Raw genomic sequence first — 17,613 nt, forward strand, 5'->3', positions numbered from 1 at the left:
CAAATTCGAGGTATGGATACGCAGCGGTAGTCACTAGAACCTGTCGCAAGCGATCACTTCGACCGTATCTCCACTCGATCTAAACGCAAGATACGGCGCCTTCGGAAGCACACAAGGACAAGCCCGTCCTTGTCATTAGCAGTGTTAGTGTTCACCTGTTGTTTGCAACCGCACTGCTGTCTGCTGCCCGCGCTGAAATGGGCAGCCATTAGGCGTCAGCAAGACCTCGGATACTTTCCAACCGCGACGCATTTGCATTTCACTGCTTACGGTCCCACGAAAAATATATCAGCAGGCCGTTGAGACGAGGTCATGTCTGGGGATCACTTCCTGTCACTGCAGTCATTTCTCCGCTCGGTGCTGCTCACTTTTCAAGTTCTTCTCCAACGCACAAGCCCCAAGCACCCCCTCCTGACGCCCATGGCCTCCACAACCAAGCTTTTCTCGGGGCTCACCCTTGGCGGTAGAAAGGACCCGATCCAATTGAACCACCGCGTGGTCTTGGCCCCACTCACCCGAGTCCGTTCGGGCGACGCGGGTGTGCCGACGGAAGTTGTCAAGGAGTACTACTCGCAGCGCGCCACCGACGGCGGCCTGCTCATCACAGAAGCCACGAACATCAGTGCAACGGCCCGCGGCTACTACGGAGCCCCCGGGCTGTTCCGCCAAGATCAACTCAAAGGCTGGCAGGCAGTGACCGAGGCCGTGCACGCTAAAGGTGGCAAGATATTCGCGCAGCTTTGGCACACCGGTCGAGTGGGCCACCCGCTGAACCAACCGGATGGTCAACTGCCCGTGTCGTCCAGCGCCACCAGCATGGAAGACGTCAAGAGCCACGCCATAACCCGTGAAGGCCGCAAGGACTACGTGACTCCGCGTGCGCTCGACATCTCGGAGATCCCCGGTATCGTCGCGGACTACAAGACCGCTGCGGAAAATGCCATCGCCGCGGGTTTCGATGGGGTCGAAGTCCACGCGGCCAATGGCTATCTGCTCGAGGAGTTCCTGTGTGACGGGGTGAACAAACGCACCGACGCGTACGGCGGCAGCATTGAGAACCGTGCGCGCATTATCTTCGAAGTGGTGGAGGCCGTTCTGTTCAGCGTCCCATCGAGTCACGTGGGCATTCGTCTGTCCCCGTTCGGTGACACGTTCGGCTGCAAGGACTCAACGCCGCGTGAGACCTACGGCTACGTGGTGAACAAGCTCAATGACTATGACTTGGCTTACCTCCATGTGATCGAGCGCCGTGGTCGTCACGCAGATAGTGTGGATGCTCCGGTGGGCGGAGTCGCGCACCACTTCCGCGGGATCTACAACGGCGTGATCATAGCAGCAGCTGGTTTCGACCGCGCAGATGCCATCAAGACGATTGAGGAGGGATCGACCGACCTCGTGGCGTTTGGACGCTACTTCATCTCAAACCCGGACCTTGTGGAACGTCTGCGCGTTAATGCAGAGCTGACCCCTTTTGACTCGGGAACATTCTACATGCAGCCGGACATGCCTGTGCAGGCGGGTTACACAGACTACCCCTTTTTGGGTGAGGAGGACAATGGCATTCGCTCAGCGGGGTACACCAGAGGTGTGTAAGGGGGGTGGCCTTGGGTACCAAGGAGAACGAGGTATCCTACCAAGAAATGGCTAGGCTCGCTCGGGTACTTAGGTTTTCAATTTTCAGTTCCTTGGTATTATATGGACACCACAGGGATCAACTCTCACGTTTACCAAAGAAACATCGATTGGACGTGTTTTTTCTCTCTATACGATGAGATTCAACGTGCTCGTACCTGATGCGAGCGACAACGGACAGTATATCACTGCGACACGCTAGCTTACTTAAAGTTGTAGCGCGATCGGATGTGCTCGTAAGCACGACGCAACATCCAGCCATCGCTGTCCGTGACAGTCATGGAGCTTCCAGCCATCATGATGCAGTTGGGCCACTTGGCGTTGGGCTTGTCTGCCTCCGAGTAGAAGTCAGGAAGCCCAAAGCCGTGGCCGATCTCGTGGGCGACAATTGTGAGTTGCTCCTCGTCGATAGTTTGCAGCATGTTCTCGAGGTTGACTTCTTGGCCCCAGTCGTAGCCGAATCCACCTTCAAGGCCCTGCTTGGGCCATAGCGATAGGTCGAAAGGTTCACCCTTGCACCCGCTAGTGTCGGACCATGTGCCCGGGCCGTTGTCGTAGAACCGGTAGCAAGTCTGAGGGCACTGCGGGACGCCTTCAGCGTCGAGATCACCTGCGTAGATGTTACCGAGAGAGTCGTCTTTCCAGTCTAACAGGGAGGCGTCCTTCACAGCGAAACCAACCATGTTGACCTTGATCTCGTTGTACGGCCAGCAATCGTAGCCAATCAACCAGTGGTTCCATGCAGCGTATTGCCGCTCCAGCATGGCCTTGAACTTAGACGCCACCGTCTTGGAGAGCTTCTCTGTGCTGTCCCATCGCACGCAGTAGTTGAGTGTGCCCTTGTTCTTGACAATGTGGTCGAAGATCCAATTCTTGTTGTTCGTCTGGTTCACGCCCATGCGGTGTTCATACACCCAGTCGATGTCGGCGGTGCTCACGTACTTGGTGGGGTTGCCAATGACGCACTCTCTAGATTTCGACGTGACATCGCCGAATGAAGCGTGCTCGCCAGTGCTGGTCGAAGTTTGTGTCGCATCCGATCCCCCCTGGATAGCGGAAGACGCCGTCGACTGTTGAGCCGTGTTAGACGACGAGGCAGTGTTTGAAGAGGACGCAGTAGACGAAATCTGCGTCGCCTGAGACCAGCCCTGGTCTCCAGTTCCGCTGGACGTCGCAGTGTCGGACGAAGATGTGATTGGGGTCGTCGGATTCGCACCCCCTTCTTCCCCAGAACCTGCCGAGGTAGCCGTGCTCGACGACGAGGCGGTTGACGACGAAGGCTGCGACCAGCCTGTTCCGCTTGAGGTCGACGGGGCTGTGGTTGTCGTCGGCATGGTGTTTGATGAGCCCGCCCTTGAAGTCGGGGTCGACGGTTCTTCCTCGTCAGACCCGCTACACTCTAGACTGAAGTCGTCGTCGCCCGGGGTAAAACCCTCATCGGAGCCGCTGCACTCAAGGCTCATCCCCTCAGTCGCTGGGTCTCCACCTTCATCGCTCGAACCAACGCCCAGAGTGCCATCACCATATCCACTTGACTGATGGGTTGAAGGCGTACCAGCCACTGACGATGCTGTGGATGTCCAACCGGTTTGTTGCGACCAACCTTGGTCTCCAGTTCCACTTGCCTGTCCGCTTGTTGGGGTCCAAACGGTGGGAGTGTCCGTAGTCGTCGTCGTCGTCGGCTGGGACCACCCTTGGTTGCTGCCACCGCTCATCGGAGTTGGTTGCGACCAGTCTTGACCACTTCCACTCGACTGAGTCCAAACCGATGGAGAATATGTCGTCGTCGGCCGAGACCAGCCTCCACTTCCACCAGAAGCGACAGTAGTGGCCGTTGTTGGCACATTGTTCGAAGAGGACGGTGACCACTGCGTCGGCGAGTCAAAATTTCCAAAGCCGTTGGCGCCAGTCGCGGTTGGAGTCTCCTCTCCAGGCGCTACGGTGGCTGCAGTCTGCGTAATGTCATTCTGACCGCTGAAATCAATAGCCGTCGCCGTGGCGGCTAAAGTGGCTGTAAGCAGCACTGTGGACGCGCGTGGAAGTCGACTTGGTGCCATCCTGGAAATCTGGGGAATGACCTACTGCATTCGCGCAACGACCGCGAAGGCACCAGGCAGGAACAGACACTTGGGATTAATCCGGACTCAAAAGAACGACAGAAATTAGGCAACTTGCTGTTCGTAACGCATCGTCGACTATCACTCGTGGCGGACATGCCGTGGCACACCTTTACAAGTCTTCAATCGGGATGGGAGACTCGGCGCGGAGACGCATACAATAACCGATTTGCTTTTAACCCTTAAAATTTCCGACTAATACACTAAAAGAAACCAAAGATTTGCTTATTTCATGGATTCCAAGTCGAACAATACACTTGTTTTTGGAAATTCCAACTACATACAGTACACTGTAACACCATACAAAATCTCGTCGAGCAAATCGCGTACAGTAATGTAAATTCAGGATGAATGGGGTATGGGGCGTCCAGGATAGCTCCGGGATGCGCTACAGTGCGATTCCTTGAACTCAATCGCAAATGTCGAAGTTCTACTAGGTAGGAACATGTATTTACAAGCCCAAGTGGCTTGGCTGGCGCTCAATCTGACTACATGTAACATGCTTCCAAAATGCGCCTGCGAGTTTGATCCGCATCCGAAAACCCAAAATTATCCTAGAAAATACGATAAACATTGATGGTATGATGTTCACTCTCACAAGAACCCACCCCTCGGACGAGGCGAACCCGAGACACGTCTCCTAAAGAGGGGGATACTTATAATCTCGAGAGCCGGGCCCCCGACGTTCTACATCTCCTTTTCGTGCTATTTCACTTTGCACAAAAAACACACACACCAACACGACGCATAACTATGAAGAACTAGACTCTTTGCTACTTGGGTTTCGTGCTCGGCTGTATTTGGAGATGGCAAAGCTGGAAGTGGCGTCCGATTTTCTTGCCAAAGTGTCCTGCTCACCAAAGCGCTGCAGGCAAGCCACTATGCGCCTTTTACGTGGAAGTTTGTATGGAGTGTGAGAGCCTGGTTCTCCGGGGCACAGCTTACTCAAGTTCGACTCGAAAAGGACTTCCAAAAATTAGCGCGTTAGCTTCAGAAAACTCTCTTGTAATCTTTAGGTGCTGGAAGCGATAGCTTGGCATGAGGTCCCCCTGGCGGTCCATGAATCGGTAAATCACGTTATCCATACATGTATGCGCTATATCACAAAACCACAACCCTTTAGACGTTGTAGCGAAACTTGGCGATGCACCATCGAATGACCACTGTCCGGGAGCTGTCAGGATGTACTACCGCTGCGATTGCTCGAAACCGATCTCAACCATGCTCGATCCGCTAAAGGCGAGGTTACCCCTCCAGACTCACGCAACGTAGGGGCGCGGCGCTCAACCTGACTCACCACAATCGGACTGAGTGCATTGTTCTGGTTCCATAAAAAAGTAGGGGCGGGCTGGGGTTAAGGGACTTCTATTTTGTGTAGTACAGTACACACACCAGTAGGCCTGATACATAATATGTATTGAACAATCAATGCGTTCGGCTGCCGAGTTTGTCCGAACGTGGTTCCCCTGTGGAGACAACCAACCACTTTTCATAGGTAATTCTGCCTGGAGCCATCAACTGGGAGTGTAACTCATTGTGGTAATTGACTTACCCAGAAACTTCGCTGCCTGACGACGCGGGTTTCACCCAGTGTACTCCAAAAAAAAGTCTCTTAGGGGTCACCAGCGATGCTGTCACTGGTGTTGGACTGGATATCTGCAGGTGCTCAACTTGGAGCATGCAAGAAATAAATGAAAAGGGCATAGTCCCGATGATTTGACTGTTTTGTGGTTTTCACATTAAACAAAAAAAATACAGGTCTTTTTTTTTTCAACGACAAACTTCAATAACGACGCATTCCTGCAAATCGTACGACATCAAAACCTACGCATACAGTGTACCAGCCTAGAAGTTGTAGCGAGGCTTGAGGTGCTCTAGGACACGACGCAGCATCCAACCATCGCTGTCCGTCACCGTCATGGAGCTACCAGCCATCATGATACAGTTGGGCCACTGCGCGTTTGGCTTGTCGGCATCTTCGTAGAAGTCGGGGAGACCGAAGCCGTGACCGATCTCGTGGGCGACGATGACAAGCTGGTCCTGATCGAGCGTAGACAGCATGTTCTCGAGGTTGACCTCCTGGCCCCAGTCGTAGCCGAAGCCGCCCTCGAGACCCTGCTTCGGCCAGAGCGAAATGTCAAACGGCTCGCCCTTGCACCCGCTGGTGTCGGACCATGCGCCCAGTCCGTCGTCGTAGAACCGGTAGCACTTCTGGTCGCACTGCGGTACGCCGTTCGAGTCGAGGTCACCCACCGTGATCGTGCCGAGCGAGTCATCCGTCCAGTCCAGCAGAGAGGCCTCCTTGGCAGCGAACCCCACAACGTTGACCTTGATCTCGTTGTACGGCCAGCAGTCGTAGCCGATGAGCCAGTGGTTCCACGCCGCGTACTGGCGCTCCAGCATCGCCTTGAACTTGGACGCCGTGGCCTTGGAGAGCTTCTCGGTGCTGTCCCAGCGCACGCAGTAGTTGAGCGACCCCTTGTTCTTGACGATGTGGTCCATGATCCAATTCTTGTTGTCCATGACGTTCCAGTTGGCATCGCGCGTCGGTGCGCTGGGTCCGATTCGGTTGGTCCAGATCCAATCGATGTCGGCGGTGCTCACGTACGTGTTCGGGTTACCGATAACGCACTCCCCGGACTTGGACGTGATGGTGCCAAAGGTGGCGTGGTCACCGCTGCTGGTGCTGTTGGTGGACGTCTGGGTCGCATCCGACCCCTCTTGTGTGGCAGACGAAGCCGTGTTGGACGATGACGCTGTGGACGGGGCCGTGTTGGCCGACGAAGCGGTCGATGATGCCTGTGTCGTTTGCGAGGATCCCTGGTCGACATTTCCTCCACTTTCGCTGGACGTTGTCGACGATGCAGTGTTTGATGAAGCCGTTGTCGGGTTGGCGGATTCGTACTCGCCGGAGGCCGCCGAGGTGGCTGTGTTGGACGAAGAAGCCGTTGACGAGGGCTGCGACCAAGTTTGGGTGCCCGATCCACTCGAGGTTGATGGGGCCGTAGTTGTTTTCTGCTCAGTGTTGGACGAGGCCGCCGTCGATGTTGATAGTGACGGCGTCGACCCCTGCCCCTCCTGCTCGCCGGAGCCACTGCATTCAAGGCTGTAGTCGTTGCCCGGGCTGGTGGTGGTCTCACCCGAGCCGCTGCACTCGAGGCTGTAGTCACCCGTCTCGGGGGTCTGAGCATCACTGGAGCCGCTGCACTCTAGCGAAATGCCGCCTTGGTCGCCTGTTCCACTGGACACGCTGCTCGCCGGCGGTGTCCAAGAGTTGGAGGCGTCGGTCGAGGTCGGCTGCGACCACCCCTGGTTGCCGCTGCCGCTGGCCTGACCGCTCGTCGGGGTCCAGCTTGATGGCGAATATGTCGTTGTGGGCTGTGACCAGCCCTGCGATCCGCTCACGCTGGAGGGAGCAACGGGGGCCACGGTAGGCACGTTGTTCGAGGAAGAAGCGGTCTGTGTCCACTGGCTCGACGAGTCGTAGCTACCGGTGCCCGAAGTCTGCGTCTTGCTTCCAGGTGCTACGGTGGCCGCGGTCTGCGTGATATCATTCTGGCCGCCGAAGTCGATGGCTGTCGATGTGGCGGCCAAGGTGGCTGCGATGAGCACAGGAAGGCGAGTTGGTGCCATCTTGGAAAATTGACAATGCGGGTGAACAGTACTGTAGCCGCTTCCAGTCGCCTCAGAATGTGTTATTCAACCCGTGCAGAGTTCTCCGAAGCACCCGATCTCAGCGAATCACGAAACATATACGGTAAGTATCGAGCGTGCTTGCTTTTACACTACCTACCCTGGACAGGCTGTGGTCTCCTTTACGAGTTGCTCTTCTAGATGGGAAAGATATGCTTGCTGTTTGAACATTTTTTTTCACCCGGCGACTTGACTGGGTTCTCAGATTCCAGCAGGGAACAGTAAGGCGGCGATTTATTGAAGGCTGATCTCTTCGGCACGGTCAAAGGTCAAAGCACGGAGAGCGTTCCTGGGCTGCCCTGACTCATGTCGGGTGGCGTGCCGCTCAGTTGTGGCCCCCGGGGCGAACCGATGTACTGCAGAAACCGCACGAACAAGGCCCTTTGACCAGGCAAGTACGACTTAAGTTCGCCGTAGCCACCTTGCAGTTGGTTCTCGGCAGTCGTACGGCTGGCCTTCATACGCTATTTCGGTAAAACGAAAATACATGTGTACTCTCCACCGTCTCAGTGTTCTTGCCGAAGTTGCATTGCCTTGACTCCCGTACTGTACTACGTACATATCGTGTCGACGAGTCGAACAGAAAGAAAAGAAAAGAGCAGCACAATGACGACGTGACCGCCTGCGAAGCCTTTTTATGCATTCATGTACCTAAAACGTTAATCCTAGTTTTCAATCTCACGACGGGGCCCCACAAAACTAGGGTTTGTGTGCTTTGACAAGCCACCTAGGAAAACCTATCTTGTAACAACTGTGGAATGACAAAATTCCGTCTGGTTTCTCTGCGTATCAGATAGATTTGATTCGCTATTTGCCGCGAAAAATGTCTTTGGGTATTATATCAAGTCGTACGGAGTCGAATTACTACAATATCGCACGAATAGCCCCCCCCCCCCTGCATAATGTCATGGTTGCCAGACCGCGTTCGGTAAGGTTTCCTATACCCAGCACATGGTTTCGTGGTGTCCAGGCCTCTCGTTTTGTGGGGAACCGGGCCAATTTCCCACACACGCGTACGCTCGATGGTCCGGTCACCCGGTTGCCTCAAAGGCACTGGAGTCCGGTGCCTTTGAGGCAACGTTGCGCATCGTGCACTACCGCCTGAGCCAGGCCCTGGCAAACTCCTAATGGATAACTATCCGTCGCGACAGCAGCTCGCAGGTGTACCATTAGAGACGTCTCTGTGTGTGCATGTTTAGCTTGGTCTGGTAATGACCATGGCCGCAACATGCTTCGCGGCGCCAGGGAATATATTGTTAGATCTCCATTGATCGACGCAAGTAGTTTGTCGTCCGACCTTCACCTGAACAACCACAACACATCGTGTCTGGACCTGGATCTGTATCCTTCTCGATAATACTAGGCTTTAAGTTCGTCGCATCTGTACATGTACCGGCAAAAACGTAAAATAACAGCACAGCCACACGTCGCCAGCACGTTGCGGCACGCCGTCCAAAGTCGCCCACCATCGTCGTGCCAAACGAGTCATCTGATCAGGTTTATAGCGAAGCCCTCAACGTTGGTCTTGATCTCGTTGTACGACCAGCACTCGTAGCCGATGAGCCAGCGGTTTCACGCCACGTACTGGCGTTCCAGCATCGCAATCGGATCCAGCGCACCGACGCGCGATGCCAACTGGAACGTCATGGACGACAAGAACTGGATCATGGATCACATCGTCAAGAACAAGGGTTTGCTCAACTACTGCGTGCGCTGGGACAGCACCGAGAAGCTTTCCAAGGCGACGGCGTCCAAGTCCCGATCCAATCGATGTCGGCGGTGCTCACGTACGTGTTCGGGTTGCCGATAACGCACTCCCCGGACTTGGACGTGATGGTGCCAAAGGTGGCGTGGTCACCGCTGCTGGTGCTGTTGGTGGACGTCTGGGTCGCATCCGACCCCTCTTGTGTGACTGGCTGTACCGTCGATCCTAAGCGAGCAAGGAGCACGGATCGACTTTCTTCGACGTTCCTGATTCGTGCTACATGTACATTTAGCTCATCTCTTTTTGTAAGTACAATATCAACCACTCTCGACAGCTTGGCTGTCGCAGCATCTGCCGCGCAGGACCGGTATTGAATGACGAGCGTGTTGCAACGTGCACTTACGGATGGAAATTGATCGGCGTCGCGTGCATTAGTTCCTGCGGGGCTACTCGGTCCTTACAACAGGCTCCAATCCCGTGTGTTCGCTCGAGTCATACGTCAGGTGGGAAGAGGTACGTTTGACGAGTAGCGTGTAATGCGTGCACATGTGCGATCTGGCTATCGCGATGCTTTGCTGGATCTACAAGTCAATAATACTGACACAGTTTCAGTGTTGGGGAATCGCCGATGTTGTCGTGGTCTTTAACTCGTCAACGCCACGTCCGACGCTTCGAACTGCAAACATATCGAAAGTTCTCGGTCACTGCCTACCTGCGAGGTAATTGACAGGGGGGGGAGTAACATACAGCACAAGTAAATTCTGGTTTACTGGTGGACAGATATAGCGATTGTCAAAATACAGAGGACACCCAGTAAATAGTACCAGGGAATGTGTGTGTGTTCGTGCGGTGGGGCGCCAAGCGATAACTTATACTTTGATTGTGATGGGTGGCCTTTTCTGGCGCATTACCTATTTGTGCCGAGCCTGTGCAAAGTGATCCTACTGGTATCCGAGAACAGACTCAAAACACATGGCACAAGCGCGTTATTACCGTCAGACAAACATATATTTCTTGAGACCGTGGTGGTGGACACCGTCTAGGACAGGTCTTCTATTAACAACGGACTACTGTCCTCGAGAACTTCTGTTGTGTTTCGGAGAGCGAGCAACCGCCTCAGAATGAATTCGATCTGTGCTCCTCGCTTGCTTTAGTTCATTCTCAAATTTCCACGATGGCACTAACTCGCTTTCCGCTGCTCATTGCAGCCGCCTTGGCCGCCACATCAACCGCAGTTAAGTTCGGTGATCAGAACGCCGCCACGCAAGCCGCAGCCACGGTAGCGCCTGGAAGCAGCGACTCGACGAACCAGTGGTCAAACGATGTGCCTACGGTAGCCCCCAATGCCCCCTCGAGCACTAGTAGCTCTCAGGGCTGGTCGCAACCCACGACGACATCTACGGCACCCAGCGGCAATACTGACCAGGGGTCCTCGCAAACGACACAGACATCATCGACCGCTTCGTCGGCCAACACGGCCCAGTCCACAGCGTCATCGTCCAACACGGCTTCGTCTGCCACACAAGAGGGGTCGGATGCGACCCAGACGTCCACCAACAGCACCAGCAGCGGTGACCACGCCACCTTTGGCACCATCACGTCCAAGTCCGGGGAGTGCGTTATCGGTAACCCGAACACGTACGTGAGCACCGCCGACATCGATTGGATCTGGACCAACCGAATCGGACCCAGCGCACCGACGCGCGATGCCAACTGGAACGTCATGGACAACAAGAACTGGATTATGGACCACATCGTCAAGAACAAGGGGTCGCTCAACTACTGCGTGCGCTGGGACAGCACCGAGAAGCTCTCCAAGGCCACGGCGTCCAAGTTCAAGGCGATGCTGGAGCGCCAGTACGCGGCGTGGAACCACTGGCTAATTGGCTACGACTGCTGGCCGTACAACGAGATCAAGGTCAACGTTGTGGGGTTCGCTGTCAAGGAGGCCTCTCTGCTGGACTGGACGGATGACTCGCTCGGCACGATCACGGTGGGTGACCTCGACTCGGACGGCGTACCGCAGTGCGACCAGAAGTGCTACCGGTTCTACGACGACGGACTGGGCGCATGGTCCGACACCAGCGGGTGCAAGGGCGAGCCGTTTGACATTTCGCTCTGGCCGAAGCAGGGTCTCGAGGGCGGCTTCGGCTACGACTGGGGCCAGGAGGTCAACCTCGAGAACATGCTGTCTACGCTCGATCAGGACCAGCTTGTCATCGTCGCCCACGAGATCGGCCACGGCTTCGGTCTCCCCGACTTCTACGAAGATGCCGACAAGCCAAACGCGCAGTGGCCCAACTGTATCATGATGGCTGGTAGCTCCATGACGGTGACGGACAGCGATGGTTGGATGCTGCGTCGTGTCCTAGAGCACCTCAAGCCTCGCTACAACTTCTAAAGGGATGTGTAGACTCCGCAGTATGGATCTGCAGCTGTGGTGTCACTCGTTCTGCTTTGCGTACGCCATCAGCACAACATAGAGTTCGTTGTTCATGTGTAGTGTGTAAGCATTCATAGAATCAGTGTTTCAAATCGATCCACCTTCGTCAGTGGGTCATGAGTGTAGCAGTTGAACGTTCTCGACCCCCACGACGCAGCTCTAGGCATGAGTGGCGTCTCCGAATGGAGCACGTTTAGGGCCCTGCCTGGTACTCACACCCTTACTGAGGCGGCCGATTTGTCCAAGGCTGACCTCTTCGGTCAAAGCACGGAGTGCGTTCCTTGGTGAGAGGACCTGATCAGCACAGCAAATCGCGGGTAACCACAAAAACACCTGCACAGCACAATATACATTCAATTTCCTTGAATCGCATGGGGATGGATGTCATGGTAACCCACTTGCCCATTCGGCGCCCCTGCGGTTCTCTTCGCTCGCGCTATAAAGATAACATATTCTGGCGAGTGCAATGTGCGGCTCGCTGGAATGCTCGTCGCTGGGTCCGCCTCCGCAAATACCGCGCGGGCACCCCGCGCAGGTTTGCCGCGTCTACGCTCCTCGCAACCGCTCGCCGTCCCTTCCCGGTTTGTGCTGAGTCGCATTTTATTGTGTTCATCAGCGATCATAATATGAAACACCATATTATGGTGTTTATGATATTTTCTCCTCCTAGATAGCCCTGACTCATGTCGAGTGGCGTGCCGCTCAGTTGTGGCGCCCGGAGCGAACCGATGTACTGTAGAAACTGCACGAACAAGGCCCTTTGATCAGGTAAGCACGGCTCAAGTTCGCCGTACGTTGTAGCACCTGGCAGTTGGTTCTCGGCAGTCGTGCGGCTGACCTCCATATGCTATTTCGGTAAAACGAAAATCCATGTGTACTCTTCACCATCTCAGTGACGTGGTGGTTACTTGCCGAAGTTGCAGCGGCGTGACGCCCCAGAATACAGGTGTACTGTACTACGTACATGATATCATGTCGACGAGTCGAACAGAAAGAAAAGAGCAGCACAACGACGGCGTGACCGCCTGCGAAGCCGTTTTATGCATTCATATACGTAAAGCGTTTATTCTAGTTCTCGATCTCACGACGGGGCTCCACAAAATTAGGATTTGTGTGCACGTATTACACGCTACTCGTCAATACAGTGCGTACGTAGCTCTTCCCACCTGACGTATGACTCGAGCAATTGGAGCCTGTTATAAGGACAGAGGAGTCCCGCGGGAACTAATGCACGCGACGCCGATCAATTTCCATTCGTAAGTGCACGTTGCAACACGCTCGTCATTCAATACCGGTCCTGCGCGGCAGATGCTGCGACAGCCAAGCTGTCGAGAGTGGTTGATATTGTACTTACAAAAAGAGATGAGCTAAATGTACATGTAGCACGAATCAGGAACGTCGAAGAAAGTCGATCCGTGCTCCTTGCTCGCTTAGGATCGACGGTACAGCCAGTCACACAAGAAGGATCGGATGCGACCCAGACGTCCACCAACAGCACCAGCAGCGGTGACCACGCCACCTTTGGCACCATCACGTCCAAGTCCGGGGAGTGCGTTATCGGCAACCCGAACACGTACGTGAGCACCGCCGACATCGATTGGATCGGGACTTGGACGCCGTCGCCTTGGAAAGCTTCTCGGTGCTGTCCCAGCGCACGCAGTAGTTGAGCAAACCCTTGTTCTTGACGATGTGATCCATGATCCAGTTCTTGTCGTCCATGACGTTCCAGTTGGCATCGCGCGTCGGTGCGCTGGGTCCGATTGCGATGCTGGAACGCCAGTACGTGGCGTGAAACCGCTGGCTCATCGGCTACGACTGCTGGTCGTACAACGAGATCAAGACCAACGTTGAGGGCTTCGCTATAAATCTGATCAGATGACTCGTTTGGCACGACGATGGTGGGCGACTTTGGACGGCGTGCCACAACGTGCTGGCGACGTGTGGCTGTGCTGTTATTTTACGTTTTTGCCGGTACATGTACAGATGCGACGAACTTAAAGCCTAGTATTATCGAGAAGGATACAGATCCAGGTCCAGACACGATGTGTTGTGGTTGTTCAGGTGAAGGTCGGACGACAAACTACTTGCGTCGATCAATGGAGATCTAACAATATATTCCCTGGCGCCACGAAGCATGTTGCGGCCATGGTCATTACCAGACCAAGCTAAACATGCACACACAGAGACGTCTCTAATGGTACACCTGCGAGCTGCTGTCGCGACGGATAGTTATCCATTAGGAGTTGTCAGGGCCTGACTCAGGCGGTAGTGCACGATGCGCAACGTTGCCTCAAAGGCACCGGACTTCAGTGCCTTTGAGGCAACCGGGTGACCGGACCATCGAGCGTACGCGTGTGTGGGAAATTGGCCCGGTTCCCCACAAAACGAGAGGCCTGGGCACCACGAAACCATGTGCTGGGTATAGGAAGCCTTACCGAAGGCGGTCTGGCAACCATGACATTATGCAGGGGGGGGGGGGGGGGGGGGGGCTATTCGTGCGATATTGTAGTAATTCGACTCCGTACGACTTGATATAATACCTAAAGACATTTTTTCGCGGCAAATAGCGAATCAAATCTATCTGATACGCAGAGAAACCAGACGGAATTTTGTCATTCCACAGTTCTTACAAGATAGGTTTTCCTAGGTGGCTTGTCAAAGCACACAAATCCTAGTTTTGTGGAGCCCCGTCGTGAGATTGAAAACTAGGATTAACGTTTTACGTACATGAATGCATAAAAAGGCTTCGCAGGCAGTCACGCCGTCATTGTGCTGCTCTTTTCTTTTCTTTCTGTTCGACTCGTCGACATGATATGTACGTAGTACAGTACCTGTATTCTGGGGAGTCAAGGCAATGCATCTTCGGCAAGAACACTGAAACGGTGGAGAGTACACATGTATTTTCGTTTTACCGAAATAGCGCATGGAGGTCAGCCGCACGACTGCCGAGAATCAACTGCCAGGTGGCTACGGCGAACTTGAGCCGTACTAGCCTGATCGAAGACGGTATTTTGACAATCGCTATATCTGCCCACCAATAAACCAGAATTTACTTGTGCTGTATGTTACTCCCCCCCTGTCAATTACCTCGCAGGTAGGCGGTGACCGAGAACTTTCGATATGTTTGCAGTTCGAAGCGTCGGACGCGGCGTTGACGGGTTGAAGCCACAACAACATCGGCGATTCCCCAAATCTGAAACTGTGTCAGTATTACTGACTTGTAGATCCAGCAAAGCATCGCGATAGCCAGATCGCACATGTGCACGTACTACACGCTACTTGTCGATACGTAACTCTTCCCACCTGACGTATGACTCGAGCGAACACACGGGATTGGAGCCTGTTGTAAGGACCGAGTAGCCCCGCAGGAACTAATGCACGCGACGCCGATCGATTTCCATCCGTTAGTGCGCGTTGCAACACGCTCGCCTTTCAATACCGGTCCTGCGCGGCAGATGCGGGTTGTTGAGAGTGGTTAATATGCTTACAAAAAGTGATGGGCTACATGTAGCACGATTCCCCTTGCTTGCGCTGTTCGAACGAAATGAAACGCATTGGGATCCGAGCTCATTTCCCAATTGGCCATCCACAGCCACAACCACCTCGGTTTGAGCGAGTCCAAAAGCCAAGTCACCATGCGTCTGTATCATGTTCTACTCGTCACTGCTGTCGCGCTGCTGGCCAGCAACGTCCAGGCGCAGCAGCAGGATGACTACGAATCTCCTGTCGACCCGAATCAGCAGTACAACCCGCCCAGTGGATGGTGGGCGGACTCCCCAGTGACCCAGGAATCCACGCCCGTCCCGGACGTGAAAACCACTAAGGCCTCCAAGGCCACCAAAACCCCCAAGGCCACAAAAGCCTCCAAGGCCCCCAACGCCACGAAGGCCCCCAAGGCCCCCAAGGCCGCAAAGACCACCACGGCCCCCAAGGCCACCACGGTCACCACGGCCCCCAAAGCCACAAATGTGCGTTCCGCCACACAAGAGGGGTCGGATGCGACCCAGACGTCCACCAACAGCACCAGCAGCGGTGACCACGCCACCTTTGGCACCATCACGTCCAAGTCCGGGGAGTGCGTTATCGGTAACCCGAACACGTACGTGAGCACCGCCGACATCGATTGGATCTGGACCAACCGAATCGGACCCAGCGCACCGACGCGCGATGCCAACTGGAACGTCATGGACAACAAGAACTGGATTATGGACCACATCGTCAAGAACAAGGGGTCGCTCAACTACTGCGTGCGCTGGGACAGCACCGAGAAGCTCTCCAAGGCCACGGCGTCCAAGTTCAAGGCGATGCTGGAGCGCCAGTACGCGGCGTGGAACCACTGGCTAATTGGCTACGACTGCTGGCCGTACAACGAGATCAAGGTCAACGTTGTGGGGTTCGCTGTCAAGGAGGCCTCTCTGCTGGACTGGACGGATGACTCGCTCGGCACGATCACGGTGGGTGACCTCGACTCGGACGGCGTACCGCAGTGCGACCAGAAGTGCTACCGGTTCTACGACGACGGACTGGGCGCATGGTCCGACACCAGCGGGTGCAAGGGCGAGCCGTTTGACATTTCGCTCTGGCCGAAGCAGGGTCTCGAGGGCGGCTTCGGCTACGACTGGGGCCAGGAGGTCAACCTCGAGAACATGCTGTCTACGCTCGATCAGGACCAGCTTGTCATCGTCGCCCACGAGATCGGCCACGGCTTCGGTCTCCCCGACTTCTACGAAGATGCCGACAAGCCAAACGCGCAGTGGCCCAACTGTATCATGATGGCTGGTAGCTCCATGACGGTGACGGACAGCGATGGTTGGATGCTGCGTCGTGTCCTAGAGCACCTCAAGCCTCGCTACAACTTCTAAAGGGATGTGTAGACTCCGCAGTATGGATCTGCAGCTGTGGTGTCACTCGTTCTGCTTTGCGTGTGACATACACCACAACATAGAGTTTGTTGTACGTGTGTAGTGTGTAAGCATTCATAGAATCGGTGTTTCAAATCGATCCACCTTCGTCAGCGGGTGATGAGTGTATTGTCAATTCCGGCCAATTTTTCAGCAGGCGACAGGATGCTGCGATGGGCCAAAAAGCATTCTACTTGTTAAAACAAGTAGAATGCAAGATTCCAGCATGAAGTGAACAAGTTGAAGTATGGCAGCTACGCGGAAGCATGCGCACCCCAACACAGTGTATCACTGCCTCCGTGAATACTATAAGCTCGACTACAGCAAGAAACACCTCACGCGCATTTTCAGCAAGATTGAACGCACACTCAGCAATCGGATAAGGACGTACGGGTTGTTTCAGCGCGCCAAGTTCTCATCGGAAAGGACATTTCGGAAGCTCAGTGTGAGTGGCTGCTTCACTGCTATGAGCAGCACCCGTTAGCCTACTTTGATGAAGCACAATCTACTTTCAAGCGTGCTCATCGCTCCCGATTTCTAAAACCTCGGTGTGGCGCATAATTCACGAGTATTAATTAACCTGCTGGCCCTGGAGCGCCGTACCACACTTGCCAGGCGGGGATACTTGGAGCATTGGTCGAGAGAGCTCTCTCGAGGTAGTGGGCGTACCGGGTGAGGATAGGGAAGCGGCTGCTGCTGATGACGCTTTCGAGCCGACCGGCCCGCCGTAGCAGGCGCCACACGAGGGTCTTCGGCGAACTGTCTGTGGGGGGAAAGTGGCAGTGCTGGCGGTAGAGTCACCCATGTGATGGCATATATTATTCCAGTTATAGTTTGGATCGATTTGCGGGCGATTGGTCAATTCAACCAATCAGCTGGGGAGATTTCAAGTAGAACCCGCAATATTAATACAGTCAAACCTGTTTATATGATCCTCCCTATTTGAGCCTTGCCATTTATTTGATGCAAGCTTTGTTGCTACCAAATATTTTACTTAGTTTTTGTATAACCGCTGTTTATATGTATACAAGGTATATGAGTCACATTTTGGAGGACCAAATTAGGTCTAACCTGTTTATTTGATTCACACTGTTCACGACCACACACTCTTCAAAGCCCCCA

At 54.5% G+C, this 17,613-nt stretch overlaps 6 protein-coding genes across 6 annotated transcripts; 3 read left to right on the forward strand and 3 right to left on the reverse strand.

Annotated features, from left to right (window-relative positions):
* Positions 1-420: 420 nt before the first annotated feature.
* On the forward strand, positions 421-1,593 carry IUM83_03588 (putative 12-oxophytodienoate reductase; the record flags this gene model as incomplete). The annotated part of the gene is made up of 1 exon (XM_067927604.1): positions 421-1,593. The coding sequence occupies one exon, from the start codon at positions 421-423 to the stop codon at positions 1,591-1,593; it is 1,173 nt and encodes a 390-aa protein (XP_067795440.1).
* Positions 1,594-1,835: 242 nt separating this feature from the next.
* IUM83_03589 (neutral zinc metallopeptidase, Zn-binding site) lies at positions 1,836-3,095 on the reverse strand (the record flags this gene model as incomplete). The annotated part of the gene is made up of 1 exon (XM_067927605.1): positions 1,836-3,095. The coding sequence occupies one exon, from the start codon at positions 3,093-3,095 to the stop codon at positions 1,836-1,838; it is 1,260 nt and encodes a 419-aa protein (XP_067795441.1).
* A 2,499-nt stretch (positions 3,096-5,594) lies between these two features.
* IUM83_03590 (Neutral zinc metallopeptidase) lies at positions 5,595-7,382 on the reverse strand (the record flags this gene model as incomplete). Its single annotated transcript, XM_067927606.1, has 1 exon — positions 5,595-7,382. The coding sequence occupies one exon, from the start codon at positions 7,380-7,382 to the stop codon at positions 5,595-5,597; it is 1,788 nt and encodes a 595-aa protein (XP_067795223.1).
* A 1,618-nt stretch (positions 7,383-9,000) lies between these two features.
* IUM83_03591 (Neutral zinc metallopeptidase) lies at positions 9,001-11,548 on the forward strand (the record flags this gene model as incomplete). Its single annotated transcript, XM_067927607.1, has 2 exons — positions 9,001-9,229; positions 10,356-11,548. The coding sequence occupies 2 exons, from the start codon at positions 9,001-9,003 to the stop codon at positions 11,546-11,548; spliced, it is 1,422 nt and encodes a 473-aa protein (XP_067795222.1).
* A 1,472-nt stretch (positions 11,549-13,020) lies between these two features.
* Positions 13,021-13,396, reverse strand: IUM83_03592 (Neutral zinc metallopeptidase; the record flags this gene model as incomplete). Its single annotated transcript, XM_067927608.1, has 2 exons — positions 13,021-13,109; positions 13,168-13,396. The coding sequence occupies 2 exons, from the start codon at positions 13,394-13,396 to the stop codon at positions 13,021-13,023; spliced, it is 318 nt and encodes a 105-aa protein (XP_067795225.1).
* Positions 13,397-15,225: 1,829 nt separating this feature from the next.
* IUM83_03593 (Neutral zinc metallopeptidase) lies at positions 15,226-16,452 on the forward strand (the record flags this gene model as incomplete). The annotated part of the gene is made up of 1 exon (XM_067927609.1): positions 15,226-16,452. The coding sequence occupies one exon, from the start codon at positions 15,226-15,228 to the stop codon at positions 16,450-16,452; it is 1,227 nt and encodes a 408-aa protein (XP_067795224.1).
* Positions 16,453-17,613: the final 1,161 nt, after the last annotated feature.

The sequence above is a fragment of the Phytophthora cinnamomi genome (genome assembly GCF_018691715.1).
Source record: "Phytophthora cinnamomi strain GKB4 chromosome Unknown Contig21, whole genome shotgun sequence".
NCBI lineage: Eukaryota > Oomycota > Peronosporomycetes > Peronosporales > Peronosporaceae > Phytophthora > Phytophthora cinnamomi.